Source organism: Thermobia domestica, chromosome 18, assembly GCF_964235325.1.
Source record: "Thermobia domestica chromosome 18, izTheDome1.hap1.1, whole genome shotgun sequence".
NCBI classification, from domain to species: domain Eukaryota; kingdom Metazoa; phylum Arthropoda; class Insecta; order Zygentoma; family Lepismatidae; genus Thermobia; species Thermobia domestica.
The window spans coordinates 48,248,831-48,271,783 of record NC_137471.1 but is presented as its reverse complement, the minus strand read 5'-3'; the positions used below and the strand labels follow the sequence as shown (position 1 = coordinate 48,271,783).

Sequence of the window (22,953 nt, the reverse complement as noted above, 5' to 3'; positions counted from 1 at the left end):
AGGAAGCAGGGTTTGATAATTCTGTTTGGTTTTGTTTCCTCGCCCAATGATTTGTATCTTGTTGGCTGTCTCTATACGTGATTTAAAGTCACAACTTGCGCGTTTGTTTAGAACGGATATACTGGGGTTTATTTTCATTCTTCTTCTGTTTCCAGACTGATATTATGTGTCTGAGGTGTCAGAAGTGAGTATAGAATCTAGGGAAGTTCAGTTCCTATTCACCATTGCATTTATTATCATCATCATCATCACCACATTTTATTGGCAGGTTACTTGCTGCAACTCAGAAGCTTCCATAATCCACGGTCTTCGGTTAACCTCTTCGTCTTCACGCATGATTTTTCTATTTTGATATCGTCCAGTAATTGTAGTCTCTTTTCGTCCCCTCCCTCTTTTTCCTGCCACCATACCCTCTAGCACGTCCTACATGATACAGTCTTAAACATCGGAAGTGGGGAGAAGCCGCCTTCCCAATATACTTTATGATGTAACTTGTTTGACAAACGGAATTGGATTAGCGGATATTTTGCGTACACAGACGAATGAGCGTTCTCGTACGTCACATTTTCTCGTCACTTATCACTATCACCCTACTCTAGTTTTCACTCTTATCCAACTTCCAACTTCGGGGATGGAAGTATTACCCTCATCTTACCCATTGCTATTCCTTAGTTTGCCGCACAATCGGTGCAGGGAATTTGTGTGTGGAACTGTTTAGCCTGCCATTTATTTCAATCATATGTTTTCTATTCGTTGCATATGTTCTCTCGATTTCGTATTGCTTCCATCAAAATTTTATTGCAACGATTTATAAACCATCATTTAAAAAAAAAAAAACTTCTAGCACAATTGTTAGACTATTTCGTACCCTCCAATTCCCCGTTCTAAATGAATTTGTGCGATTGGAATGACAAAAGAGTTGAAAATATATGCATTTAAGAAGGATATATTTACAGACTCATCACTCTTTCTGTCTTTCTTGTTCTTTCTTCGAAGGAAAACATACGGCGGAAGAAATGTGGCAACAGCGCGCTCCATTTACTCTGTACTGCAATCTAAGAGTGGGACGCTCTATAGTCTCGTCTAGTCTTGTAGCTGCTGAGGCCCACAAAAAAGAGCTCTATAACGAGCTTTCTAGGCCTAATGGCTGTCACGTCTTTTATTCACGTGCCTCCTCAGTTTGCAAGTAACGAAGGTGTGTAAACTAGTGAACTGGCACAATTATCCGTATATGATCATTCTCTAAGCTTACAAAACAAGTTTGGTTTCTGTCATCTATTTAGAGAAATGAGCATGAGATATACGCTCAGTCACATCACTATGCACAGCTGATGAAATCTGTTGACTGGTATATGTCTCGTCTTTGATTTTTCGTTAAACGCGAATAATATTGAAGAAATACAATGTGTTATGTTCCTTTTCATGAAAATAGATGTTTAGGAAAGTAGGGGAAAGTGGGGGAATTGTGCGCACCTAAGCCTAATACGTTCGTGTGGTGTTGACAATGAGGACAACGAAATAGTAATTACCTGAATAGGTTCTTTCCCCACTGTACTGTCATACAGTAATAGGTCTATAATTAAACATAGGGAAATTATACTGCAATAAAACAAGATAGGTGTGTGCTCGCATGATTCCACGCTGTGGGGTAATTGTGCGCAGAAGGCTGGGTAATGGTGCGCAGCAAATATGGAGATCCGAAGGTTAATGAAAACACGAATGCAGTTGTAATTTACACTTTATTAAAATTAGTCTGAAATAGTAGTCGATATTGATAAGAGGTCTTTTTTTAACAAACGCTTTTCCTAACTTCCGGTAATCTTGTTCAAACTTGTTCCCTCAGGCTGTCTCACTCTAACATCGAGATATCACTGTAGGAACCCATATAACTAGTCCTTCCCTGCTAACTCTACGTCTTTGTTAAAATGATTCTTTATTTTCATCTCTTCAGCATATCGAAATTCCACACGCCTAAGCTCTTTCGGTGTCAAGCCATAAAATACTTTACTCAGAGTAAACACATAGTATCTTAGTTCTAACTCTACTTCTTTGGAAAGGACTGAATGCCTGTCTAATCTTGGTAGGGATGGTCGGTTTAGTATCAAGTATTTTCTCAATGTTGATTCTGATATGTTGTAACGTCTTTCTACTTCTCTAATACTTTATGGCATCGTTCCGTATTGCATCGACAGCATTTTGCAAAAGTTTCTTGTGAATAGGAATTCTTTTGTTGTTTTCCTAATGTACCTGCGCGACATCTGTAATGAAAAATGATGAAGAATGAACTTAGAACTTGTTCCACAATATTTGAATCATACGCATTTACGCGCACCATTACACTATACGTGTGCCGTCGAAATAAACTTTATTCGCAACAGTGGGACATTGAGTGACAGGGCAATCTCATTATAGTATGTTCTAAGGAAGGAACTTCCTTTAGCACTATACCTACTTTAATGTCATCTCATAAGTTACAAAATGTAGGCTTACCTCCTTATTTTACACAGCTAATAACAAAACGTAGGAATTTTCTTCCGTCTCGTCTAGCTCACTCCTCATCAACACTGAACACACTGGACCGTGTCTGCAGTGTTTCGCCTGGAAGCACTTAGGAACCAACACCTCACTGGAGTCGCTAATGATATTCCAAATATGAGAAATTGCGGTGCGTATAATTACCCGCCGCGCACGATTCCCCCACTTTGCCCTAAATTGTTAAAACAAAACTACTACAGTTGTATTATACAACAATAAGGATGCATTGTTATAGATATAACATGTGTGAAAGATGGTTTAAAATTATAATGTACAAGTAAGTATTTTTTATTTACTAAAATTCAATTTTTCTTAAATATTTCCTGATACATGATGCTTTGAAGTAAACACGCCAGTAAGTTGTCTACCAACGTGACTTGATACAGTTTATGCATTTTCTGTTAGAGCTACGGAAAAACGGTAGTGAGAAAATTTGAATTGTAGACGTGACAAGTTTTCAAAAGTATTTTTTATCATATAAATTTAATCAACATATTTTACGTTAAGTGCGTAAACTTTATTCTGATTTCAAGAGTTTGTGTTATGCTTCAAAAGCAATCAAATGATTGTTCGTTTAGTCGTAGAACGGCCTTAGGCACGAAAGTAAAAATGACTTTTAGAGGGAGTTACTTACCTTCACAGATATTCCGAAGTCCCCCTTGTGCTTAATCTCCACGATACCAATTAAGAGGAAGAAGACATCAAATGTAAAAGTGTCCCTAACCATCTAATAACGAGGCGGAGTGAGGTGTTTTCTCTTTCGGCAGCTATTTTTTTTTTTTTTAAAGTATGCGGATGCAATGTGGACGCAGCTATGTAGTGTGATATGTGGGCTCAATGATATTGTTCTGTTCATTTGAATGGTGTAGAAACTAGTTTAGTGGAAACAGGACAAACATGTGCCAGTAATCAGTCGTTCTTTCAGAAAAAAATATTCCGGGGGGAGACACACGTAGAATTCCGGGGGGCACTTCTGGTACTATTTTATTATTATATTATAGACGTATTATTTTGCTCTCGTCTGGGGAACACTCTTAGAGCTCCGGGAGGCAGTGCCCCCCAAAAAACATGTCTGGAAGAAACACTGCCAGTAATATGATCATAAGAACCAAAGGTACCATTCCAAAAGCACAGACGTTTATCTTATTTCACTGTTTAATTAGTTATTTCTTTTCTGAGAATTTCTAAAGCTTCACTTTATTGCACATTAGAGGCTATGAAATTCCTCATATATCTATTCAATAACTAATTATTTCTCATGTTGTAATCCACTCCTTTATTCTATGCACATTTAGACATCTTTCTTTGTTGAATAGGAGTTTAGCACTTTTGTAACACTGAGGCAACATGCGGCGTTGTCCTACAATGTAACGAATGTTCAGAACAACATCAGCTCGAGCCAGACATTGAATCTAAATCCACTATGCTGTGATATAATGAGTCATGGGTTTCAGGGTCACTTTTATCCAGGTTATCCGGGTCTGAGTCTCGATTCTCAGACCCGATCCAACCCGGTGACACGAACAGACCTATCATCCCACCGAAACGTCATCTTTGCAGGATGATGGTAGAATTTTATAGTTAACTATTTATATTCACCACAGCATGATTTGGATTTCTTACTACTGTTTCTTGTTTTTCAGGTTCCTCAAGTACAATATTTTTTAAAAAATGACTTGGTTCAGAAAACCCCCACCCCTAAAAGAAATTCTTCACTCCGTTATATTACAATCAGTTCTCTCCAAATGCCCGAAGTCAGCTAAAGAAATATCTGATTTCTACGAAGAAAGACAATCTATTCGTGATTATTATGCTCAGCTGCCTACAACTGTATATTTAGAACTGACTGATTTTATTTTAAAGAACGACAAGTTCATTTTCCCTTTTGATGGTGAAGATGAAGATTTAAAACAAGTGAATATGTATCCAAAAGATTTATATTTACTGGAAATTTTCCTTCAAAATCGTGTTCGTAACATCGATCTTACATTTAAAAAATGCACATCACCTGTCGATTTTACTAGAATGTTGGAATTACTAAACGAAAATAGCACCAATATACATAGTATAAGTTTAAAATCTTTTGTACCGGAACAAAATTTGTTTAAGAATGAGAATTATGAATTTATGAAAAACGCGCTTTCTTCAGCTGTGAACTTGACCCAACTGGAATTACAAAGTTGTTGTACGGATGAAATTCTCGCTGCTGTTGGAAGAGAGTGTCACAATCTCAGGGAACTGGATGTATCAAACTCATTAATTACAGAAACTGGCATTAACTTTTTAACACAAAATATTTCGGAATTAGGAGACGCAAATGAAATTGATAACACTGACAATAGTGAATGGAAGAGCACTTTCTGGAAACTACCAGGCGTGTTCCCACCAATCAGGAAACTTATACCCGTAGTTGATGAAAATGCAGCCAAAAGTTATTCAAGAACAAAAAGTCCCCTGTGTTCTACATTACGTAAATTCGCAATGACAACAGTGTCCAACTCTTCATATAAGGAACAGCTAGTACTGTTGGAATTGCTGGAGAATCTAGAGATTCTGGATGTAAATTTGGATTATCTATTTTCATATTTGTTGAGTGAAGAATGGCACCCTCAGTTAAACCAAAGTCAAGAGTTAAAATTGAAGAAAGTAATTCTGAGATCTGTGACTTCCGAAAATATCAATTTAATCAAGAAACTCTGTCCAAGATTGGAGGCAATAGAATTTGATGACATATCAGAAGATGCGGATATTAACAATTTTCCATCTCTAGAATCCTTAATTATTGACACTCGAAACATTAAAGGTAATTTAGGTAATAAGGTCTTTCAATATTTCAGAAACAAAGGAAAAAATCTCAAGAAATTTCAATTATCCCATATCGGTCTTCCTTTTCCGCTGGGTAACCAAGTGCTAGATGTGTCTTGTGTGTTCAAGTATTGTTCAAATTTAAATCAATGTTCTATTGTCAGCATATATGATACTCTGAAAATTATATATTCACCTCAACAAAACAATGTTTTAACAGTTGTCAAACTACAAGCATCCGTTGCTGAAGACGATCTTATGAATCTTTTACATAGAGTACCCAATATTGAAGAACTTTTCGTCATGGTCCTGAAAAACAAATCCAAGGACTTTGTGAATAAGATTTGTAACGTGCCTCCACGACAACATTTGAAAATATTTTGGATAGACTCGGGACGGGTTTTAGAAACTGAAGATGACTTGCTTCTGTTTCTTTCAAACTTTGATCAAATCAAGATTCTAGGGCGACTCCCAGAAGAATTCAAGAAATATGGGTTTGAGAGTAGTAGATACGAGAAGCAATACACAGAAACGCGTCTCCTATTTTTATGTGCTAGTTTTGCTTAATGCTGATATATAATTACGTATAAGACCAATAATCTTCTTTTTTAAAGCATGGATATGAGACAACGAATTTTAACAGTTTAAGATTTGAAAAAACAAAACTTAATTTTTACTCCACAAAGAAGCGAAAGGTTGAAGCAAAGATGAATCAAATTTAAAAAAGCATTTTGTATCTTTTATTAAAGAAATAAATTCTTGACCAATAAAATAAGTATTGTTCTGTGTATGATTTATACTTGACAATGGACCACGTTAACGCAGTAATAGAGATCTCACCTCTCTTGCGTGCCACTCTGTAAGAATTTCAATACATATATAGCCAGAGTCGGATCCAGTATTTTCTGAGGGGGCTGTATCATAACTACCAAAATAACCGGTCTGATTGAAACTCTTGAAAATGACATGTGACAATACTCTTTACACCTGATAAATAGAACGGGGACGTTATTTTAAAGAGGGTTGCAAGTGATATGCAGGAAAAAATGTTTCTCTCCTCCTGGCTTATGTCTTCTTCCCTGCTTGACGAATCAGCCCCTTGGGGCAAGAAAATGGTAACCCTCAGTTATGCACTTTCGAGAAAACGCGAAAGAAAATGTCAACATTTGCTACAATTCGTAAATGTGGCTGTCCTCAATTTGCCTTATAACGCTTGGGTGCCATGCCTGCAGCTGAGCATGGTAGGACTGACTCGCTAGCAGTTTGCTTCAACCAGTAGGTAGGCACTTAGGACTTCGGTCTGGCCGCGCAGTGGACGTATCCCACTCCCTCAGAGAATGGAGGTTACATCGCTTAGGCGAGTCAGAATTAGGGGACAAATTCTGACGATGCACTATGTGCACAAGCACAGACTAGAATATACAGACCACAAACTCAGCGAAAAACTGGAAACTTGGCGACAGTACCGCCTCTAATACGCGACGACGGAACTAACCAGTCGATCTGACGTCACCTACGTGGAAATTTCGAAAGTAACTATTACTCTTTCGGTCTTTTAGTTGCATTTGGGGAACAGCTTTTTATCTGTTGAACTGCTGGAACTTAGATATTTTCAATGTGAACTCTTTAAAAGAAAGAAAAATCTGTTAATATAAAAATAAAAAGTTGGAAAGGAACCTCCGGTCCAGAGACAGTACAAGAAAAGTTAACATTAGCTTATCTGGTCTTTCTGCACTACATCTAACACTGAGATTCGAAACAGACGAAAACAATCTGCCGGTTACTATGACAACCCATGACGTCACGTTCCAAGACCGATGGCAGCGCCATCCACACACGACGACACTGATCCCGCCCACTGACAACGTTGATTGGTTCTTTCGCTGTGCAGACGATCCAAACTGATTTCAATAGTGCATATAGAAAGTTGCTCGTCTGTATGTATTCTAGTCTGTGTGCACAAGGATACAATCCAGTATCGAGGAACTACGGGCAGGGTGCCTTGTTTGGTGGAACCTGTCCGACAAATAGGCCAAACGGCCGCGAGTGCGCTCTCCATGCGTGCACGTAATTGTGGAAATAGTAGACCACTCTTTTCTAATGTCCTCAATCTTTATCAGTGGAACTCGCATTCTTGATGTATTGATAACTTAGTTTAACAATATGAAGCATGTGGGTTACTTTAGAGGAAATTAATAAGCATATATTCGAAAGCCTCAACATATATTCCAAATGTTGGTTACCATTATGTTGCAGGAACAGAAATAAAAGAAGATTAAATATGAAAACGAACAAGGTATTTATTATTTACTTACAAAAGTGAAAGTATATAAAATTATCTAGTAAATAATAAATATACAGGAACACTAGTGAGTATCCACTTAACTCTAGAAAATCAGGATTCTCATCATTGGTTTTAATGAAAACGAACTATTGCTTATTGATTCAGAAGCAGGAATGTTCTCAATGTGTCTTCATTCATACAGAGTTTAAGGTTTTATCCTCCAGTCTATTAGGTCTTGTTCTATGACGCCCCCCTTTGATCTTTCCGTATCATATGACTCTCTTTCATGACCGTAAGCTTTTGAATATTTTCAACTCTTCCTCAGTTACATTTTAAGCCGTGTATTTATAGAAATGCTTTCTTATATACGTATATCACTCCATCTAGGGGCGGACTGGCCATAGTGGAGTTGTGGAGCTTTCCACAGGAGCCGGTCCATTGCAATTTCAAGCTGCCAGTAGATCTAAAAGACTTTCAGACAGTACAGTATGATCAAATCAAAAGATGTAGTCTATATCTGTAAAACATTCTAAAAATGTAGTCTATATCTGTAAAACATTCTAAAAATGTAGTCTATACCTGTAAAACATTCTAAAAATGTAGTCTATATCTGTAAAACATTCTAAAAATGTAGTCTATATCTGTAAAACATTCTAAAAATGTAGTCTATATCTGTAAAACGTTCTAAAAATGTAGTCTATATCTGTAAAACATTCTAAAAATGTAGTCTATATCTGTAAAACATTCTAAAAATGTAGTCTATATCTGTAAAACATTCTAAAAATGTAGTCTATACCTGTAAAACATTCTAAAAATGTAGTCTATACCTGTAAAACATTCTAAAAATGTAGTCTATATCTGTAAAACATTCTAAAAATGTAGTCTATATCTGTAAAACGTTCTAAAAATGTAGTCTATATCTGTAAAACATTCTAAAAATGTAGTCTATATCTGTGAAACATTCTAAAAATGTAGTCTATATCTGTAAAACATTCTAAAAATGTAGTCTATATCTGTAAAACATTCTAAAAATGTAGTCTATATCTGTAAAACATTCTAAAAATGTAGGCCTATTGAGCAGTCAAAATAATTAATGTAGCTATGTGCTCATATTTTTAATTCACTTCACAACTTCATAAAGCTTGCTGAAATATATAACAGCCAGCCAACTCCCAAAAGTTTGTTTTGTATGAAGTTGAAAATAAACAGCTAAATACACAAAAGTCTTTCTCTTAAAACAGTAGAATACCTATACTATTGTTACGATTGTGTGCTAAAGGAACATTGAGAATATTAAGCACAAAGTAAACCTATCTCGAATTGAATATAGTTTAATTTACAAGAGGGTATATTCCTTAATTTATAAAGGACCAATTGCAAACTATAAAATTATTATTGGATAACAAAAAAATAGGGGCTGCTTTTTTGAAAGGGACCGGTTGGGGGAATTGTTCCACAGTGAAATTTTCATCCCAGCCCGCCCCTGACTCCGTCCTTGGTTTTAACGAAATATTGGAACGTGTGGTAGAGACCTGCACGGGCCGAATTTTTCGGCCCGAGCCCAATCCTGCCCGAATATACCTAGGCCCGGCCCGAAAAGTTTTGGAGATTTTCGTCCCGAGCCCGGCCCGGTCCGACAAGTTTTTTAAATTATTGGCCCAAGCCCGGCCCGGGCCTGATAAATTTTAAAAGTTTTTGGCCCGACCCCGGCCCCATAAATTTTTAAAATTTTAGCTCGAGCCCCAATCTTTCTCAAAATTTAGTATTAAACTTGAACTAACCCTCAGAAACATTTTCTAAACTCTGGTTTATAACCTGGTGCTTGCCTCCCGAATGGTACCATCTGTGTTTGCAAGTTGCTTTTATAGAGATAGTTCACAATGAATTTATATTATGTTACTGCAGAAACAGGAGCAATTCAATCCAAAGGATGTACACTAAACGATATTCGATAAGAATTATAACCTCAGTTAATCACTCGATAAAAATTACCAGAAGATAAATTGAAAATTTTGATTATTAAGAATTTCAAGAAGCTTTTCCTGGCTTGCGTAAATATTGGTATGTATACATAGGCGTGCGCATATGCTTGAATTAGGGGCAGGGGGCAAATTAGTAGTGTTACTTCTTAAAATATGTAACCAACTTGTCATTCCGTCGCTTTCCTATTTTATTTTATTCTCTTTGCCTCACCCCAAGGATGTTATTGTGCTGTCAGAGGCAGATCCAGAGCCGACAATCACAATTTAGTTGAAATTAGGGAGGTGGAAGTCAATACCCCAAATTGGAGATACCTTTTAAATTTTGAAAATCAGTTTAACTTCCTCATTCCATCAACTTCATTCATTATTATTTATTTGCATTTTTCTTTATCTGCTTTACTCGTAAGAAAATAATCATAAGAGGCAATAATATAAAACAAAGAAAAAATAATATTGAATGAAGTAGAGACAAGGAAGATACTGTATTTTCATATCTCAACTCCAGTCCTGCAAATGTAGTATAATATTTCTTAATAATTCAGTAGTTATAAGTTTTTTCGAACATGGGACAACCCCCAACTAGAGACCTGCACGGGCCGGGCTTGGGCGGGCCGACTCTGTTATTTCTTTGGGCCGGGCCGGGCTTGGGCGGGCCGACACTGTTATTTCTTTGGGCCGGGCCGGGAATGGGCTGGCCGACACTGATTTCTCTTCAGGTCGGGCTGGGCTGGGGCCGATCAATTGCAATTCTTTAATAATTATTGACTTTCGTTAAACGATAATTGGAATAAAGCCAAACGTTGAAGAAGTGTGTCCGTGAAAAATGTTACAAAGAATGCAATAGCTATTTACAGTTTGTGTTGCTTAGCGGCTCCACTTTCACTATAAATGATTGCAGGCATTATGCGGTAAATTGAGCTCTGACCTTGACCTTCACTGAACTCAAAATATAACAAGAAGGGGTGGAAATGTTTTGCCTGTCGCTATACAATATTGCCATCTTCACTTTATGCTAAAAACCAATTAAGTTAGATTTTTGTAACAGGGAATAGAGTTTTTGTTCTCTCGATGACAGGCAAAGTTCTAGGAGGCAATGGTATCATTCGGGAGGCAAGCGTCAGGTTGTAAACCAGAGCTTAGAAAATGTTTCTGAGGTTAGGTCAAATTTAGTACTAAATTTTGAGAAAGATTGGGGCTCGAGCAAATTTTTTAAAACAATTATCGGGTCGGGCCAAAAACTTTTAAAATTTATCGGGCCCGGGCCGGGCTTGGGCCAAGAATTTTAAAAAACTTATCGGGCCGGGCCGGGATCGGGCCGAAAATCTCCAAAACTTTTCGGGCCCGGGCTGGGCCGGGCCTAGATACGTTCGGGCTGGATTGGGCTCGGGCCGAAAATTTCGGCCCGTGCAGGTCTCTACCCCCAACAGTATCGAATGTACTAAATTATATAAATTATAGAAAACCATTTACTTACCATGTAAAGGAAAGCCTTTAACAAAATACATGACACTTTGATATGTATTAGAAAATTCCAGGAAAATACCGCATATTTGTTTCCACTTCCAATATATCACGGGATCAGTTAAGGGCAAACTGTGACAACAAAACACAGACACCTGTATGATTTGAGTCAGTCATCCGTGACCCGTAACATGAGTACTGGATTGGAGGTGAAGATGCCTAAAGTTGATATTTCTTTCAACCAAAAAATTGAAAGGTCAGTCGCATCTTCTTAAGAGGAGGCAGTTGTAGCGTCTTCTTATATTGAATAGCATAAAAAAAGGTTATCTTCCATCAGATACCGGAATACCAGTCGCTGGATGAAAACATTAGAATAGAATAGAATAGAATATTTTTATTGTCGTTAAACAACATTTGTTGCAATAGACAACGTCAAGAGATTATACAAAATATATACATTGAATATATAAGTACATAACTAGTCACTTTTTATTTTTTAACTCTTTCTCAAATTCTAAAACGCTATACACAGCTGTTTCAATGAGCCAAGATTTACAGTGTTTCTCGAAGTTTCTATTACACATACCACGAATTTCTGTAGGTAGAAGATTATAAATCTTCATCGCAGTGTATTTATAACTCTTTTGTGTTTTATTTAACCTGAAATATGGTGTATCGAGGTCGTCTCCGTATCTTGTGTCATAGCAATGAATTTTATTTCGGGTACTGATATTTTCCAAGTTTTCTTTAATATACATGAGACATCTATAGATATACATTGAGGGCACTGTCATGATTTGCATCTCTTTAAAGAAAGGTCTGCAAGAGTCATTATCACGTAGTCCCTTTAACACTCTTATTGTCTTTTTTTGCCATTTAAAAACGGTTTGAGCACCAGTTTAATTACCCCATAATAATATACCGTAGAGCAATAGAGAATGAAAGAAAGCATAATAAGCTGACAGAAGTATTTTTTCACTAACAACAGTTTTTAGTTTACGTAATAAATATATAACTCTAGATAGTCTTCTACATAGATTTTCAGTGTGTATGTTCCAGTTTAACTTTGGATCCAAGTGGATTCCTAACAATTTTACAGAATGACATTCATTCAAATCATGTATGTTGTTTTTAAGATGAAAATACAAAACATCCGTCTTTGATTTATTTAATAGCAGCCTATTACAATTTAGCCATATTGAACACGCTTCTAACATTTGAGTGTTTTTAGTTTGAATATTTTTTAAATTTTTATCCATGGTTAAGACAGTTGTATCATCAGCATACAAAACACTGTTAAAAGGAAGAAAACTTGGAAAATCATTAACGTAAACTAGAAAAAGAAATGGCCCCAGGACACTTCCCTGTGGTACACCAGTTGTTACGTGCAAAAATTCTGAAATTGAATTACCAACGCGAACAGCCTGTTTTCTGTTACTGAGATAAGATTTAAAAGAGACAGTTTTTTATCTCTAACCCCATAATAATGCAATTTTGAAAGGAGTATATCATGTGACACTGTATCGAAAGCTTTAGTTAAATCTAATAGTGTTGCACAAACATTCATATTATTTTCAAAACAGTCTAATACTTGTGATACTATATTTTCAACAGCTTTAACTGTGGAACGACCTTTTCTAAATCCAAATTGCGAGGAATGAAAAAGCTCATTCTCTTCAAAGAAGGTTGATAGTTGATCTTTGATGCATTGTTCAAAAACTTTCGAAACTATCGGTACTAAAGAGATTGGACGATAGTTTTTAACCTCATTTTTATCATCCTTTTTATGTACTGGTACAGTTATAGTATATTTTAGGCAATCTGGAAAAATTCCCTCAAAGAGCATCCAATTTAGTAGGTAAACCAAGGGTTCTATTATTAAGTCAATAATTTTTTTCAATAAGTTATTAGAAAGTCCATACCAGTCTTCGCTACTGGATACTTTCAATTTATTGACAACTGAGTAAACAGTTCTGGCATTTACGAAGTTCCACTGAAAGTGAGACCTAATTTTATTTTTACATTGTAATGGTAGCATACTACTAAAATCTATTTTGTCACCCGTATTTTCCGTGGAATCGTCATTAATCTCAAAGTTACTCATATTTATAAAGTATTTATTAAATTCTCTTGGAGGTATAGATGTTCTATCTTTTGTAACATTGTTTCCAATTTCTTTGTTTATTATTGACCAAGCTGCAGAGCATTTATTTTTTGAACTATTAATCCATTTCTCATTTGCTGCAATCTTTGCAGCCTTGATTTCTTTTCTGTACATTCTTTTAGCAGCTTTAAACTTTTCTTGATCTCTTGTTGATCTCGTCGTCTTAGCTATGTCATATAAAGTAATTACCCTATTCCTATGTGTTTCAAGCTCTCGCGTATACCACTTTGGAGTTCTCTTAGTAGATTTATTTAAACAAACATTAATCTTTTTTGTCTTTTCTGGACAGCACTCATTTAAATATTCTTTTAATGTACCCAGGAAGTTTTTAAAGGCTTCTGTGATGCCACTACTTTCTACAAGATTATTCCAGTCAGTTTCTCTTAACCTAGACCTTAGATTTTTTACATTAGTCTCACCTAATAATCTAATTTTCTTGGTAACGCAGTAGTTTCGAGTCCTTTGTGATTTCACTGGAAACAAAAGCCATACTCCTTCATGGTCAGACAGTAAAGGCTGTACAGTGCCACATAATACCTATTCTTTTTTTCATTGGTGATAATATTATCTAAACATGCTAATTCCCTTGTAGGTTCGTCATTAATATAGTAGAAATTATGAGACCGAAGGACATTACAAAGCATTGCTTTTGCATGTGTATTTTGTAAAATATTAATATTTATATCCCCTACATAAAATAATTTGTAATTTTTGTACTTACTGAGATAGTTATCTAATTTTTCCCAGGCATTGAGGAAAACATCCACATCTGATTTAGGAGTTCGGTATACAGATACAATTATTATTCCTATACTTTTAAATAAAATACAAACTACTTCAAAATTTTGATTGATGCAAAATTGGTGTAGATTAAGAACAGTATATTCAATTAATAATTCCTTTTTAACATAAATACTTACACCACCATGTGTTGATGTTTCTCTACAGAAAATGGTTGTTACCTCATATCCCGTTGGTACGTACATATACTTCTCATCAGGCGTGAGCCAGTGTTCATTCACACAGAGTATTTCACAAGGAAAGAGGTCTAAAAATGTTTCAAGTTCAGCAAGCTTATTTCTTATGGATTGTATGTTTAAGTGCAATAGGAGCAGAGCTTGCATACCTATATCTGTGCTGCAGTTTTGAATCCAGCTACCGTTAGTTTTAACTTTTATTAAACCATTTATATCAGTAAAATCAACAGGCTTTGTTATATTTGAGGTTTTCACCCGGCCCCAGGTAGTATTACTCATACTCACGGGGTCGGGGAAAGTCAGTTTCCCTGTATTTTCCATGGCATTGAAATTGGTGCTTTAAATTTAGACTTCGTATGTAAATCTTCGCCAATTATTTTACAAATTTTTTGACAGATGTAATTTTTACCCCTTTCATTAAAGTGCATGCCATGTTCTGTGTACATTTCTCTTTTAAGGTTACTTACATCTAGTAGTACAACATTTCTAAACTGATCACAGAGAGATTTTAGCTTTGTATTTACGTCTTTGACGGCTACATTAACACACGATTATTTTATGAGGTCAAACCTATGAGGTACATTAACTACTATGACTTTAGAATATTTTACTTTTGAGAGTTTACTTCTAATTTTCTTAATTACTTTATCTCCTTCATTGCATGCTACATCATTAGTACCACTAAACAATATTACATAGTTTTCCATCTTATCTACAGTTTCACAATTAACACCAGATAATACATCACTAGTTTTTGCTCCTGGTTTAATGAACCCTTGCACTGCTATTTTGTGCTGTAAATTTTCCCGCACCTTAGTAGCCAACCTTCTACCGTGACTATCAGCATATATTAAGACTTGGGGAGGACCATTCTGTTTATCCCTTATACAGTTTTTCTTTATTGTGGTCGTATCAAAATACCTTAGGGGTTTCATTGCCTGGTTATTTTCCGTTTCCATTTCAGATACCGTCTTACACATATTGTCTGTTTCAAGTGATGCTAGAACACTAAATCTATTTGTACATAACACAGATGAATCTATTAGTGTGTCACTACTACTGTTTATTTTATGTGCCTTTGTGTGTCTAGGCATTTTCACTTTATCAGCGGAAAGATGAGATTGATTTTTTTTTGCAACACATCACTAGAGTTTAAATAACTTGTTTCCCTTATACAGTCTTTCTGTTGATCACTTTTTCCGGGATTGCCTTGTACACTATTTGACCTATTTTGTCTACTTACGCTTGGTGACCAGTAGGTATTACTTCTTGTCGTCGGAGAAATACTCGCTCGATCAGCTCTGCCCTTAACCACTTCACTATACATGTATTGCGATTGAGTCGAAACTAAGGTAGGTCTACCGGTATCGTCAAAATAATGGTACTTTGCACTTTCACTGCTATTATAGGGATTGCTATTTATACCTGATTTATTTTGTCGCAGAATGTGAATATCATCTTGTAGACACTTTACTATTGCTCTTAGTGACTGTACTTCATTGTTAAGTTTGGAAATATGTTGTATTAGATCAGAATATAGTGAATTATTACTCTGATTTTCATTTGTTTCACTACTGTTCCTACACTTTTCACATGCCCAGATTTCAGGACTGTTTCCTTTTTGTAGTCCACTACACTTACCAAAATGAGCCATTCCTTCACATATTACGCATTGTTTTCCATTTTTAACCACTCGCTGGCATTTAAAGCATTTTTGCAGACCTTTTTTGTCTAGACATTGTCCCGCGCGTGTTGTGTTTTCGTTGTTTAGACACTTTGGCAGGGCCGGCGCGAGGGGGGGTCGAGCCGTGCCATCGCCCAGGGCGGCAAGTCTAATGGGCGGCAAAATGTGAAAAAGAAAAGCATATTATCAAAATATAATGCTTCATAATAGGTCTACATGGAGAAATAAAATTGTGTTCACCTGAGAATGTATTTGAACTTACTTCACTCACATTCGAGATAATATTCACTCAAGAAATTCGGAGTTCTTCTTCATTTTCAATTATCAAACTACTAGCCACAGGTATCTCGTTCAATATTTCTCTTGCAGTGGCGTAGATAAGATTTTCAGCTAGGATGGATAAGACTATCAAGGTTTCTTTTATATATATTTTTTTTCTATTCAGGAATGTTCTAACACTAAACTCCAAGTATGCAAAAGGTACATTCTCACTTGAGGCAGGCCGTTCTAGCCTACAGCTTCTAGAGACATTTAGGTTCTAGCATCAAGTTGTTAACTAATTTACTGAGTAAATGACAATAGCCGTTCGATTTGTTCAAATTCCATACAGTAATGGAGAATGCATCGTAAAAAATTGCGAACACTTTCTTGGTTTCGTACTGGTAACAGACATCACTAGTCTAGGACTCACAGAAGTAATAATTAAACAGCTAAAGGAAATGAACATTCCTGTTACTGACAATGAGGGGCCAAGGATGCGACAATGGTTCCAATATGAAAGGCAAACCATCAGGTTTCAGAGAAGAATTTAAGAAATAAATTCCCAAGCCTTCTATGCTCCTTGCGGTAGTCATTCACTAAATCTTGTCTCAACACTATAGCCACAGCATCTCAGTACGCCGTTTCATTTTTTGTATAATTGAAAAAGTTTATGGCTTTTTTTTTTTTTTGCGTCAGTTCAACATTGGACCATACTAAAGGAACATAGACTCCTATTAGCAGTCTCACTTTAAAACCATTAAGCACAATAAGGTGGCAGAGCCGGATTGATGTTCTGACTCAACTTAGATGTCAAATAGGGTAGGTTTATGATGCTTTACTTCAAATAAGTAACGACGACAGAACAGATAGAATGGTCACCCACGATGCTCTGTATATAGTAAACCAGCTGCGTGGCTACTTTCCTTTGCTCACTCGTTATCTGGTATGACTTTCTACTCAACATAAAAATAGTAAGCAAGAGTCTTCAAAGCATTAATTCTCATGTGTTGGATGCAGTCGAGTTTCTTGAAAATGTATTTGAGTACTTTGAAAGGAGAAGAAGAAATGATGCAAAGTTTCAATCTTACTTAGTTGATGTGATGGAGTTCGCATCAGCATTAGATATGGATGATCCACGGATAGTAATAGGTGCATGCTCGAAGTCGAAAGAAGAAGAGACAGTTTCGGTACGAGGCAAAGGATGAAGCATTTGAAGATCCATAAATAAGATACAGGATCGATTTTTATTACAAAGTTCTAGACGTGATTGTGTTAGATTCAAGAGAAAGGTTTGAACAATTTAAACTTCACAGTGAGTATTTCGATTTTCTTTACGATATAAGTAATCTTAAGGATATGCCACCTGAAATTTCGTCTGAAAAGTGTACTAAACTTGCCAGCACGTTTACACACGAATAATCTAAAGATATTAACCCCAGTGATTAGAAAGACGAACTGAAAGAAGTGTTATCCGCTATAATTAAGCCTAAATGTTTACCAAAAGAGACTTTAAAATTAATTAAGGAACATGACTTTGCTCCCAATGTCAGTGTTGCACTTAGGATTTTGTTAACCTTACCGGTAACAGTGGCAAGTGGAGAAAGAAGTTTTTCGAAACTTAAGCTTATTAAAAACTATATACGTTCTTCCTTGTCTGAAACACGCTTGAGTAGTCTAGCAATATCAACAGTACACGAATTGGCTGGAACATTGGGGTACGCGAATGTGATAAAGGAATTTGCTCATAACAAAGCAAGAAAAGTTTCTTTCAATTAAGGTGTGTTAAATTTATGTCCGTCTATTGTGTTCAAATACATTATAAGGTTTAGGCTAATCACGTAGTTATGCCGTAACATCTTCATGCTTCATACTCTATTGGAAACACCGTTTGGTACAAAATTTAAAAAGTAAAATTCTTAGTTGTCACTAAAACATACTTGTTTTATTTTATTTTCTGTGCGCGCTGCTGTACATCACAAATATACAGCAAAATCGAGCATACCGAATATTGTGTAATGTATGGAGTCGTTTAAATATTAGGTAAGCATTCGAAAGTAGTTTTTTTTATTATTATTATTTTTTGTTTACTTCCATCTCGTACATGTTTTTAAATGGGGCATATTACTTTCCTCTGACACTTGAACGTCTTCTATCCAAATAAAGTTTGTGGATTGAAGGGGCGGCATGTGAAAGTACCGCCCAGGGCGGCAAAACTGCTAGCGCCGGCCCTGACTTTGGACACTGCCACTCGCTATTTTCATCAGGAATTTCGCCTTCTTGTATGTCTACACACCTAAAGTGATTCCATCGATCACATATATCACATAAAATACCATTTCTTACTATTCTTTTACACTTTGCACACAAAACATCTTGCAAAACAGAATTTTTCGATTTAACTGATCCGGACACAATATCATACCCTGCCGCCATTAAGAATACAACTTTTCCTTTTTGGTCAAAGAATCATCAAACACGCAGAAATCCGACATGAAATGAAAATGAAATCTTTAAGTTTTACGTCCCACGCTTATGCCGTTTAGGCTAAAGGAGACGGTGATGATGAGAGATGAGTGAAATGAAGAAAGTGGGAGGAAACGGGAGAGCCCCCGAGAAAACCCACGAGCACTGTGTTTGTTCACCACAAGGTCCACTCGGCGCGAGCTGGGATCGAACCAGGGACCCCAAGTACCGGAGGTGAACGCTCTACCACTGAGCCACCGCGCCCCCATGATATGAAATGAAATGAAATATCTAGTTTAACGTCTCACGATTATGCACCGAGGCTAAGGGAGACGGTGATGATGAGAAATAAGTGAAATGGTGAAATTAAGAAAGTGGGAGGAAACGAGAGAATTCCGAGAAAAACCTACGCATACGGTATTTGTCTACCACAAAGCCCACTTGGTGTGAACTAGGATCGGACCAGGGACCCCACGCACCAGAGGTGAACGCTCTACCACTCAGGCACGTAGCCAAGGGGTGGGTCCGGGGGGTCCGGACCCCCCCTTCGGATCCAGAAATGAAAAATATTAAGGAAAGATGAAACAGAAAGAAACGAGAAAGAGATAAATCATCCTCAAAAATATAAAGCTACAATAAGCGTTTGGTTACTCTTTCTTATGAGGAGCTATGTGTGGAGGAAACGGAGGGGGAGGGATCAAGTTGAAATTGGATATTATTGTAACGGAACATTCCGAATTCCATCTAGCTCCATGTTAACCCTATGCACCTATGCAGCGGCGCAAATCTGTCTTCAACATTGGGAGGGACGGGTAAGACAGTTCTCATAATTTTTTTTAAAGGATGTTCAAAATATTTATGAAGTTGAAAAACAATGCTGTGGAGGATCAGGGAGCAGTTGCCTTCAAAATTATGAGGCGGGAAGATTTGAGGCTTATTCTGGGGTGGGGACATCAATTTCATCTTACTTTCCTTTGTGGCAATCGGACACAAATCATCACATTTCTCCCCAAAAAACGCATTTCAAATCGGATTATTGGGGGAAAGACCTCCCCAGTTCTAAGATTGGAGGGGACATGTCCCCCTCATACCCCCGGAATTTGCGCCAGTTTCCCAATGGACTACAAATGACGATCGACAAACCGGTTTGGTCAGATAGCCTCTCAGGTAGAACTTAAGCAATACCCAGAATTACCAATAATCTGAACCATTTTGAATTTCGCGGCAACACTAATCCATTTTATAGGATGTCTTTACTCCCGAAAGAGATCTTGTTGCTATCCTTGACGGCATTAAACTAAGCTAAGAGAAATAAGAAGACGAGAAGAACCGAGTTCGAATGACCTCGGAAGACTATGTCTTTTTCAATACTTTTTTCTATTCTTTTACGGAAGATTTCTTCATAGATTTTTAATTAAAATACATACTAACATATCCTCATTTTATTGTCCTAACAAACCAATATGTCAGTAAAATGGTTTAGGTTGATCGATCCCTTGGTGTTGTAACCACAGTATTTCATGTCACGCACCCCCCTCCCCTTCCATTACGAAATCCCGGCTAAACAAACGAATGTATGTTACCAGTAAAATAGTTTAGAATCATCGAACCCCTGGTGTGATAAGCACAGTATTTCCTCACGGACCCCCCCTATTGCGAAATCCTGGCTACGTGCCTGTACCACTGAACCATCGCGGCCCCTAGCAGAAATCCGAGTGACGTCAAGTAAAAAGCAGAGAAGGGAGGTCATTGTTGGGGGATAAAAGAAACGGAAAGAAAGACAGCAAAATATAAGTGAAGACCAGAATGTTGATGAATATTGCTACAACCAGGGCCGGCCTTAGGTGGTGCGGGGCCCGATTGGGATCACTTTGCGGGGCCCCATGTTTACAACTAACTTGCAGCAAGGTCTGTAGATCATACATAGCGCTCTTCCTGCTGGTCTGGCGGTTAGCGCGTGCGCCTGGGTGTACATAGTCTCGAGTCCTTTTCCCTATGGGAGAGTTCACAAAATTTAATTTTCTAATCACTATCTTTCATTAATCATCCATCTCCTAAGAACAAATTCTGGGACCAGTAGCGTACGCAGGAATTTATTTCGGGGGATCCAACCTCAATATGAGGGTATTTTATAATAAAACTTTTAAAATTGCCTCTAAAATTAGGCTAAATTTACACAAAAGTCGAAATTTCGGGAGGGAGGTCCGGCGCCCCAGGACCCACGCTCTGCGTACGTCGCTGCCTGGGCGCCAAATGTAAAGAAAATATCATTTTCATTTCATTTCAAAAGTTTAATAGAGATTTTGCAGTCAGAATGGATGGCAATCAAAATATATGCTTAAATAGTAGTCTACGTGAAAGTTAATTATCTAAACATATATAAGGAACACTTAATTGGGGCCTATATGTAAATCTACAACTTGCAATATTAGTACCGTATATCATACCTGAAAAGGACTTAGTAATAATATTACTTGTTTTAGTGATTGTGAAATGATTTATTTAAACAATTTATTCAGTTTAATTCAGAAAAGACAAGACAAGAAGTGTTGATTCGTCCCCGCGAAGTGGGCCCAGATTGTCTAGCAGCCGGGTCCAATTTCCCTTTATAACGTTTTTCCATCTGCAAGATGTTCTGGTGAAAAATCTCACACTGTTCATAGCTTATAGCAGCTAATTCTTCAGAGAAATAGCTCAAATGGAAATGCTGACAGTGAATGAATTCTAAAATTCAAATTTCACCCTTGTGCCCCACATTTTTTTTGAAGAAGGTTCTGTACCAGTATTTCATAGTTTTCTTCTCTTACGAGTAAACCTGTCGATGTTGGAATCTAGTTTCTTGACCAAACTTGGAAGAGAAGTGTGGAATATCAAGAAACGAGGTTAAGCAAAATTTAAAGTGCGTTCGTTCATAAAGGCGGACGCAGTGGCTAAAAACCTGATTGATCAGAATACGCCATAACAATGTGTTTCAAGTTTGAAAATTTCACTTTATTTGCAAAAGAGGTAAAGGGATGAAAAACAAAAGCACATTAATGGATACTGGGACTAAGTAGACATCTATTTGAGGGTGTGCTTATCATGACTGCCATTTTGAAGTCGGCCATCTTGTATCTTGCTCGACTATTTTAAATAGGAAGGGGGTCATGTAATATATCAAATTGGGCTATAATTTTACGAGAACTACAATGGTGAAGTCTATGTTTCTATAAATTTATATTTGTAAGACATATTGAAATGCACATTAGTATGAATTCATTGGTTCAAAGATTTCTTAACAGCTGTATCTTCTGAAAAGAATTCAAGTCAGGAAAACCTAATGTACGCTAGTGAGGATATCGTAGGTAGCTACTTATGAAAGGTATAATCAGTTTGAAATCGTTATCGACTGAAGACAAAACGAAATGGTGGTGGGACGATCACAAACTTTAAGGAACTGACAAACGATGAATGACATATTTTCCATTGGATTATTCGAGTTAGAAGGCAAAGCTTCATAAGTAGCCACCTATTCAGTACGCACTAGTATACATTCGGTTTTTCTGACTTGATTTTTAAAAAATCCACGGAATTTTTTGCAGGAGAGGGCAAAGTTTGTGCTCTGGTTTTGTATTTTTAATGTAGCTACAATAAGAGAAAGAATATGCAAAGAAAACGCACTGAAGTTGATTTATTTGATACCATCTCGGTATTCACGGTAGTATCACATGACATAATCAGTATGAACGCCAGCAACTTTACTTAGTGGGGTGTTCAAAATAAAAGAAGGTATGCACCAAGAATAATGATATATATATTTTTACACACACTCAAAGAAAACAATATTTTTACGCCCAGGGCTGTGTATAAGGAAATTTGGGGGGGGAGTATTATAAGTGCGCAGAATACTCCCTGGACATAATATCTATGTTTACAGCAGAAGTTGTAAATTAAAAAAAAATAAAGAAAGTACTGCAGCATTAAATTCAGAAAATACTTGCTTATGCAATGAAACTTAATACAAACTATTCATTTACTTGTTATGGAAAGGTCATACTCTCCCTTGTGGGGTCCGTGGATGTACTTATTGAGTTGACTTTGAGTTTACCGTCCCTTTCAGCAGCGAGGCTACATGAAACGGGACCTACTGCTCTGAAGTGTCGTGACAAAACGCTGTAACTTTGGCGGAGAAGTTTTGCGAAAATGAGCCGTAAAGTTTTCATTCGAAAATGTGATCTGTATCGTGTAGAACCAGTGTATCTTGACTTTGGAAACACGTGGTTACATGTAATGTTACGTAAATGCATGTTGTGTGATTAAATTTGGTGAAAATTGATTGGTTGACCATTATTGCCTAG

At 36.8% G+C, this 22,953-nt stretch overlaps 1 protein-coding gene across 1 annotated transcript; it reads left to right on the top strand.

The window, feature by feature from the left end:
* Positions 1 to 2,763: 2,763 nt before the first annotated feature.
* Positions 2,764 to 6,105, top strand: LOC145675455 (uncharacterized). Its single transcript, XM_081745879.1, has 2 exons — positions 2,764 to 2,812; positions 4,179 to 6,105. Exon 2 carries the CDS (start codon positions 4,207 to 4,209, stop codon positions 5,905 to 5,907), a length of 1,701 nt encoding a protein of 566 aa, XP_081602005.1. The 5' UTR covers positions 2,764 to 2,812; positions 4,179 to 4,206; the 3' UTR covers positions 5,908 to 6,105.
* The last annotated feature ends 16,848 nt before the right edge of the window (positions 6,106 to 22,953 follow it).